Genomic DNA, 9,334 nt, shown 5'->3' with positions numbered 1-9,334 from the left:
TTTAGTGGTTAATATTGACCGACCAGCGCCAACGTTTTTCAACCGAAGTGATTTCATATTCAAGCCAACGATAAGCGTGGTATTTTGTACCAATTCTTTGCTCGACTGTCGAGCTGTTCAGTCCGTATTTTCGCTCGAGCTCTCGATTCGATTTTGTTTCGTTTTGTGCTGTCGCGTTGCGCCGTGGAAGTGTTGCCACCTTCTCGCGTTCTGGCAAGTTTAATTGAACTTGCAAACACGAAACAAATGGTGCGTAAACGTGCCAATGAGCCAGCAGCGGGCCCTTCAAAGATGGTGCTAATCAAGCCCAGCGCGTCGCAGGATGACGCAGGAAAACGAGTACTGCAAGCCAACCAGTATGCAGTACTCCCGGAAGAAAATGGCGATGGTGACGCCGTTTCCAATGCAAGACGAGAGCGGATTCCCCCGCTTTTCACGCCGGTGAAGGATGTTGCCAAGCTGGGTGCTGAACTGGCAAAACACAAGCTGCTGCCTCGCTTCAAGCTTTGCAGCATCGGTACCAAAATCATGTGCTCCAACCTGGAGGAGTACAAACAAATAGGAAGTTTCCTGAAGAACAACAACGTGGACTTCTTCACACATGATCTGCCATCGAGCAAGCCACTGAAGGTGGTTTTGCGTGGATTACCGTCGTTCGAGGCGACTGCGGTGAAATCCGAGCTGGAGCGGTTCGGGCTCAAGCCTGAGGCAGTGTACCCGATGAACCGGCGTCCCAACCAAAACACCAGCTTCCGTGATCAGTTGTTCCTGGTGCATTTCACGAAGGGATCCACCAGACTTGCGGCTCTGAGATCCAATATCCGGGACTTGTTTCAGGTCATCATCAGTTGGGAGCATTACAAACCCCAACATCGTGATGTAACGCAGTGTATGAACTGCCTCTCATATGGCCATGGCACCAAAAACTGCCACATGAAGACAAACTGCGGCAAGTGTGCTGGAACTCACGCAACTGCGTCCTGTGAGCAAGTCGATGACATCGAGCCAACGTGTGTCAACTGCGGTGGAAACCACCAAGCCTCCAATCGCGGATGTCCCAAGCGAGTGGAGTTCATTAATATCCGTCGGAAGGCCACAATCAACAACCGTTCGCCTCCTGTACTCACGGAAGTCCAGTACCCAGCTCTCCAGCCCTGTCGACATGTTCCGAACCTAGCACCGCTTCCGCTCAACAACCAACAAGCCAATCCTGCGAGTATCCAAATGGTTCCCAACAGTCGGACAGTTCAGCATCGTCTCGCTGCTGCTGCGACCCAGCCAATTCCAGGTTCATCCACCGCCCCTGGTTTATCATACGCTGGTGCTGTCTCAGGTGAATCTGCCGACGATTCTCCGTTCACCTCGGAGGAACTTGTGACGCTCGTGGCCGAGGTCATCATCATCATGCGTACCTGCAACACTCGATCTGAACAGCTTCATGCTGCCTTGTCACTCGTCACCAAGTATGGACCGTGAAGCTATAAAAATTGCAAATTGGAACGCTTGCTCACTGACGAACAAGCATAGAGAGCTTCTCGATTTCCTCAACACCAAGGAGGTCGACATTGCTATTATCACCGAGACGCACTTGAAGCCCGAACTGAACGTATTCCTTCCCGACTTCCGGCTCGTTAGACTTGATCGCACCTGCTCTGGAGGTGGAGGAGTGGCCATCGCTGCAAGACGGAACATCAGTTGCCGGCTGCTACCAAACTTCCAGCTGAAAACAATTGAAGCCATCGGAGTGGAGGTGAGCACATCACTTGGCCCAATCACCATCATCGCGGCCTACTGCCCAAAGCAAACCCACATCAGGGACGGGTCGTCAGTGGCCTTCCGCAAAGACATCATCAAACTCACCCGGAGGAGCGGGAACTTTATCATCGCTGGTGATTTGAACGCAAAACATCAAGCTTGGGGCAACGGTCGGAGCTATAGAAACGGCATCATCCTCAATGAAGACCTGCAAGAGGGCCACTAAACCATCTTGGCCCCGGACTCTCCCACCCGGTTGAGTCGGTCTGGGGTCCATGCGACCATCGACATCTTCGTAAGCAACATGGGACACAACATCTCGCAACCTGTGGCATTCCAGGAGCTGAGCTGGGACCACTACCCTGTGGTGGCCGAAGTTGGATCCTCGGTTAACCGATTCGAAGCTTCCCGGCGCAACTACCATCGAGTCAACTGGGCGCAATATCAACACTGCGTCGACACAACCATCGACTACGATGTCCAACCGGGGACGTCCGAAGATGTTGACCGGTGTCTACAAACCATCGAGGAGGCGATTTCCCGGGCCAGGGAACAACACGAGCCAGTATCCAGACAGGTGAGTAACACTCTGAACCTTGACAGCCCTACCAAAGATCTCATTAGACTCCGTAATACCATTCGTAGGCAGTACCAGCGTACTGGCCAGCCTAATTTGAAGACCAATTGTAATCGATTAACAAAGATCATTCAGGCCAGGATGGTAGATCTCAGAAACATCGATTTTGCTAGTAAGATCCGCTCTCTCCCAGATTGTGCTAAGCCCTTCTGGAAACTTACAAAAATTCTTAAAAACAAACCTAGGCCCATTCCCCCACTGACCCCACTGGATCCGTCTCGGCGACCCAGTGATTCATCTGATAACTCCTGAAGAGAAGGCTGCCACGATAGGTCAACACTTCGTCGGCTCCCATAATCTCGGACAAAACATCATCAGCCCTCATGAATCTGAGGTTGCTGAAAATGCAACCAATCTTCTTCAGATTCCTAAAATTTTTCCAGAGGAATCCGAGATTACGGCTGACGAACTGTTGGCCTATATCAAATCATCTAAAAACATGAAAGCCCCAGGTTTCGACAACATCCTGAATCTGGAACTCAAACACTTGAGTACCAGATTCTACAACCATCTGGCATTGATTTTTAATCAGTGCCTCAGACTTGGCTACTTCCCCTCGTGTTGGAAGTCAGCTAAAGTCATACCCATCCGGATACCTGGGAAGGATCCGTCCTCTCCTTCAAGTCATCGACCAATCAGCCTTCTCTCAGGGTTATCAAAACTGTTTGAAAGAGCACTGTACCACCGGCTCCTAACATCTGCCGATGAAAACAACTTCTTACTCGAGGAACAGTTTGGTTTTCGGAAAGGTCGTTCGACCGTCCACCACCTGACTCGAGTAACAAACATTCTCAGACGGAACAATTCTGTTTCGAAAACATCTGCCATGGCGTTGTTGGACGTTGAAAAAGCGTTCGACAATGTCTGGCATGATTGCCTGGTGTTCAAATTGCAGCAGCACGGTCTTCCAATCTTCCTAGCGAAGATAATTAACAACTATCTATAGAACATGGCATGACATCGGATGCTTTCAACATCGGTCCTGGGGTTCCACAAGGAAGCATCCTTGGCTCCATTCTATTCAACCTGTTCACCTCCGATATGCCGGCTCTCCCTTATGGTGGATCGTTGTCACTGTTCGCAGATGACACATCCATCGTCTACAAGAGTAGGGTCATCTGAGCTCTGACTGCCAAACTTCAGAGAGGCCTGGGCGTCCTGTCTGAATATTTCAACAGCTGGAAGATCCGTATCAACGCGGAAAAGACCCAGGTCATTATCTTTCCACACTCTAAATCTCCTAGACTTGTTCCGTCGGAGAATAACAAGATCTGCCTGAACGGCACAGTGGTGGAATGGTCCAAAGAGGTCGTGTACCTCGGGCTAACACTAGACAGCAAGCTTCTTTTCAGGGAGCACGTTGACAAAACCAAAACCAAGTGCAACATCTTGATAAGATCGTTGTATCCACTTATCATCAAGAAGTCAACCCTGTCCCAAACAAATCATCCTTCCTGTAATCGAGTACGGTATGCCAATCTGGGAGAGTTGTGCAAAATGCCATCACCTTAAACTCCAAAGGATCCAGAACAAGATCCTTAGGATGGTCCTAAACAGTCCCCCGCGGACTAGAAATTCTGAGATCCACTTCCTGGCTGGAATTGAAACATTAGAAGAACGGAGAGTATTCATCCTGGAAAGGTTCAGAGACACCTGTCTGAGATCAAATCATCAGATCATACGTGATCTAGCACGTTAGGTTAAGTTATACTCGTAGTTAGGTAGGTTATCACTTTTTTTCAATTCTAATAAAACACATCCCCAAAGGGGTATTCTGTAAACTAGTTGAAAAACGCAAATATTAAATTAGAATATCAAATTAAACAAAGATGAAGAGCCAAGTAGGCTAATAAATTAAAATGATAAATCAATGTACTACCATAATCAACAGAAATAAACATAATTTTACTACTACTGGTATTTTGTACCATTTCCGTAGCTCAGAGCTTTGGTAGTAAATTTGATAAATGGGTTGTCAATTCAACTATTAATTGTCCTATTAGTCGGTAATTTTAATAAAGCACGTTGTTATTTTGAAAAGATTTATATTGTTGTTATTGACACGCTATATAATAAATTTACTATGGTACAATAGAATCTAGAGTATAGTAGTATTCTGAAAAGGACTTTTTCTTGTTTAATTCGTGGTTAAATCGAACATTGAAATTAATTTATAAAGCTTACATTTTATTTGCGACACTACTTACAAAACTAAACAACACAAAATACTTTTTTAATCCTACAAACTTAGTTTAACTTATGGTGTACTTATAAATTGGTGGTTCATTGAAATAGTTCATGCTTCTTTTGTAATAGTTACCTAATGGATTACGAACTACAAAAAGCAAACAACAGCTGCTTCTGTTTCGTGGTATAGCACACTTTCTTCCCACACTATTAGTTTTTGGCGGAGTCCATGTTTGTAGGCAGCCCATTTGGTTAGCGTAAGTACGCCGTTTAGTGCCTTTTCGTCCAGCGGCATGGTCCACAGTATATCCATGAGCTAAAATTATGGTTTTCAGAAATTGTCACTAATTTTCCGAGAAAAGATAATTCCTATAATTTATTAACCTACCGTCGGAGAGCTCTCAATCTTGTGGGTCTGCAACCATCAATTCCACATATTCACGTGAATCTTCGTTTGATTCCATTAATTATAGGTCCGATTTAATTAATTATTTATAAATTAAAAGCACATGTTCACCCGTTCGCAACGAAATCAATGATTAAATGGCGTGGCATAAAAAAACACTAGCAAAAAATAACTTCCTTGTTATAGTTGAACTGACTACAAAACCTTGTTGGTTGAATGTTGTATGTAATGTGTACTTGATAGTACTAGAAAGATGGTATAAATGAGAGTGTAATACATACAAACGATGATGTGTGCTTAACTTGACAATAGATATAGTTGTTTATTCAAGAAAATATTACCATATGGGATGGGTTTTTCAAATATAACCTGTTGTTAACTTTAACATACATAAATGAACATGAATAGTTTTACAATAACAAGATGCCAGTAAATTTAACCGATTTCATAGTATTTTTAACAACTTTTGTTAACTGAAAATTTAACTACCTAATTGTTGTGCAGCATACGATGCAATTCATTTCAGTGAGGTGAAGCGCTTACCAACATGAATCATTGCTTGAACGTCACTTACATGCGATTTAGTTCAGACCGGGTTTCACACCCCCAATCAGGACGGCTATAAAGACCAACCCCCAGCAATGCGATCCAGTTCTTGAAACTGCCGAAAACATCAGTAGCGCTGGTGATCCATAACATATTTAAGCTCCAACCATGTAACATTAAATGCGGCAAGGTGGCAACAAATGTAATGCCTTCGAAACCATTCTTACTTTCCCGCAATGGACAATTAAAAATGATTTAGTTGTTTTCGAATTGACGAGCACAATTTGCGTGAATCGTGCTTTCCTATAACGTTAATTAGAAAACTCTATCTATTTTTCGCAACGCGCCACGACATGTACCAAGCTTAATCGTAGAGGAAAAGGAAGAGCTGTCAAATTAGCACCATAGCACCAGAGAAATTTGGCTTCACTCGAGTTGTTCGCCGATGACAAGCGTTGCAGTCCAGCGATAAAGACAGAAGTAGATTCGCCGGAAGAAATTGGCAACACAGGCACAACGGACCCGAAAGAAACGAATCGAGGATTGTATTTTTTTGCATACTCGCCTTGACCCGTCAGTAACAGGAACTGTTCCGTTTTTGTAGTGCAATAGTTCAGAGAAAAAATAAAATCAATTTGCTTGTTGTGAGAAATTTTTTCGTACAGTAGTGAATAGGGTTTTTGTTCTAATTTCCGTCCTACTAAGCACAACCCACGATTTACCTCTCTTTTTTGAACGGGTTTGATAAAAAATAAAATATTTCTGTCAAAGATGACTTCTAAATTTATTCACCTTTCCATACGTACCGTTAGATTTGATAAAGAGTCACAAATTGTGGAGATATTGTCTAAAATCTAGCACTGCTTCTTGATTCTAAATTCGTTCTATGACTTTCAATTGCGTCCTAATGCATTGAAACGCCATTAGATTTTCTTCGTCCTACGGATAAACGTAGAAAAGGGCGCTTCGTTTGTTTTAAAAACAATGAGCGTAAATATTCATACAATGCGCTCTAATAGGATTTATGTTTTAGCTAATGAACTAACGCATCAGAACAAACTTATTATTGATTTATGCATGGTGAAATCATTGATATTATTGATCTTTTCTGATCGATAGAACGGAAATGGGCGATTACGACGAAGTAGCGCTCTACCCTATAGAGAAATTAAGGTGTAGTGCATGAAAGTTACCTATCTGTTTTCCTCACTAATGGGATGTTTACATCTATGTGGATTTGCTAGCGCTAGTGTACTAGCCAACTAGCACGAATTTCAGTTGCTCCTAAATTCTCAGGTTGGTGCCCTGCTTACATTATACTGGTGAGCTTTTTTACTAACAGCTGGCTCATTAGCGCTAGTGAAAAAGCATAAGTGTAATCACCCCATAAGTCTGTACCACTGGAATCTCCCGTTTCCGATGCTTGTCCGTGCGTTCGTTAATATCCGCTGCTTCTCTGGGTTTCGTCGCTGCTACAGCTGCTTTTGCTGCTACCACTCCGAGTATTCTGGTAAGCGTCTACATAAAATTGGTGCCGTGATCAGGAGCGTCGACACCTTGGGACGATCTATTAATAAAATTCCACACATTTTTATTGACGAATTTCCATGTGAAATTCCACATGATTTTCATGTGACCATACATTAACAGAATTCACCCAGAAGCACACATGAAATTTATGAGTCACATGAATAGTATGTGTGGTTACACATGGCTTTTATGTGTACACATATTAAGTATGTGTCCGACACATAGATATCATTTGTTGATCACATTGCAAAAATTCATGTGTGGGACGCATAAAAATAATCTTTGAAATTTTATCAGTGTACTAGGCGCTACTATTTTGAGCCCTCCATTCCGCTGAAGGCGAACTAAATAAATTCGCGATTCAAGATTCCACGCTGATGACAACGAGCCAAAGTGTGCCCACTTTGGTGGAAACTACCGTGCGTCCACTCGCGACTGCCCCAAGCGAGCGGAATTCATTATAATTCGCCAAAAGGTGGCAACAGGCAACCTGATCGGTTTCCACCGCAATAATGGTGCGCCCCCAAGTAAACACTGATGCTCAGTACCCTGTAATGCAGCCCCGTTGAATGGTCCCGAACTTAGCACCGCTTCCGCTCAACAATCAACGGGCCCTTAGCACCCCCGCTGGGTATTCTCCAACTGAGCAAGTGGCTGTGTCAGGTGAGTCCGTCGACAATTCCCCATTTACCTCGGAGGAACTTGTGACACTCGTGGTAGAGGTCATGATCATCCTGCACACCTGCAAGACCCGATTTGAAAAGCTTCATGCTGCCTTGTCCCTTGTTACTAAGTATGAACCGTGAAGTTATAAAGATTGAAAATTGGAACGCTTGTTCGCTGCTTGACTTCATTAATGCCAAGGAAATCGACATTGCCGTCATCACCGAAACCCATCTGAAACCGGAAGTCAACATCTACCTATCGGACTTTCGGCTCTCAAAAGCCGACAGCACCAGTGCAAGAGTAGAGGGAGTAGCCGTTGCAGTGAGGCGTAACATGTGACCGCCACCTGCTGCCGAACTTCCAACTCAAAATTATCGAAGCCATCGGGGTTGTAATCGGCACATCGCTAAGCCCCATCACCATCATTGCGGCTTACTGCCCCAGACAAGTCAACAACAGGGATGGGTCGGCAGCGGACCTTCGACGAGATATCATCAAGCTGACTAGGTGGCGGGGAAAATACATCATCGCTGGCGACCTGAATGTCAAACATCAAGCTTGGGGCAACTGTCGGCGCAATCAAAACGGCACCATCCTGAACAACGATCTGCAGGAAGCACAGTAGAACATCTTCAGTCCGGACACTCCCACCCGGTTGAGTAGCTCCGGTGCTCACGCCACCATCGATATCTACATCAGCAACATGGGCAACATCTCGCAACCTGTCGTGTATCAGGAACTCAGCTCGGACCACTATCCGGTGGTGGCTGAAGTGGATTCCTCGGTCATCAAGTTCCAAGCATTGCGACGAAACTACCATCGGGTAGATTGGCCGCAGTTCCAATACTGTGTTTATACCAATATCGACTATGACGTCCACCCGGAAACGACCGATGTCTGAACTCCATCGATGAAGCGATTTCCCGGGCCAGAGAGCAACATGTTCCAGCATCTAGACAGGTGAGTAATACTGTGAAACTTGACAGGCCCACTAAACGCCCCAAGTAACAATTTTGGTTTTATAAGGGTTCTGTAGACCATGATTAAGACTTTTAGCATGCTTTAAAACCTCCATAAAACTTGCAATGTAACTTGGGACCTCATTAGATTCCGCAACACGATTCGTAGGCAGTACCAGCGTACTGGGCTGCCTGACCCGAAGACCCCGAACCTCGAACTGCAGTATCGGAGGCAATGCCTAGAGTCGCTGTCACCCCCGTAGTTGTCCCTGACGAAAGTAGAATATCGCCTGATGAGGTGATGGCAGCGATTAAATCAACCAAGAACATGAAGGCCGCTGGTGTCGATGGAGTGGTCAACTTCGAGTTGAAAAACTTGAGTGTTGACTTCTTCGAGCCAGGGTTACTGATCTTCGCAACGAATCGTGTTTCGCCTTTTCTACTGCTCACCAACGGTAATATTCTGCTGCAGTAAAAGCTTTTCTCTTCGTGCACTAATACTCGTGAGCAACGAATGGCCCGTGCCTTTTCTGTTTTCCGCTTCTCCTACTGTTATCTGTCATTCACTGAGTTACCACCTTGCGCAATCAAGCAAGCGTCACTCACTAACTGTTCATTACTGCACAAAAATTAACCACTTCATTCGAG

At 44.8% G+C, this 9,334-nt stretch overlaps 1 protein-coding gene across 1 annotated transcript; it reads left to right on the top strand.

Moving 5' to 3' along the window:
* Window positions 1–1,439: 1,439 nt before the first annotated feature.
* Window positions 1,440–8,390, top strand: LOC135704269 (uncharacterized). Its single transcript, XM_065225733.1, has 4 exons — window positions 1,440–1,879; window positions 7,647–7,724; window positions 7,878–8,048; window positions 8,235–8,390. The coding sequence occupies exons 1-4, from the start codon at window positions 1,466–1,468 to the stop codon at window positions 8,388–8,390; spliced, it is 819 nt and encodes a 272-aa protein (XP_065081805.1). The 5' UTR covers window positions 1,440–1,465.
* The last annotated feature ends 944 nt before the right edge of the window (window positions 8,391–9,334 follow it).

Source organism: Ochlerotatus camptorhynchus, unplaced genomic scaffold, assembly GCF_037179485.1.
Source record: "Ochlerotatus camptorhynchus isolate MF236.1 unplaced genomic scaffold, CSIRO-AGI_Acam_v1.1 ptg000232l, whole genome shotgun sequence".
NCBI lineage: Eukaryota > Metazoa > Arthropoda > Insecta > Diptera > Culicidae > Ochlerotatus > Ochlerotatus camptorhynchus.
This window is presented reverse-complemented; position numbering and strand designations above follow the sequence as displayed.

Excerpts from the sequence above, each read along its gene's own strand:
- LOC135704269 (XM_065225733.1), top strand. The coding sequence starts at position 1,466 with ATGGACCGTGAAGCTATAAAAATTGCAAATTGGAACGCTTGCTCACTG. Across the intron at positions 1,880-7,646 it reads CCCGGAGGAGCGGGAACTTT|CACCGCTTCCGCTCAACAAT; the intron begins ATCATCGCTGGT and ends TCCCGAACTTAG. Across the intron at positions 8,049-8,234 it reads TAGAGGGAGTAGCCGTTGCA|GTGGCGGGGAAAATACATCA; the intron begins GTGAGGCGTAAC and ends CAAGCTGACTAG.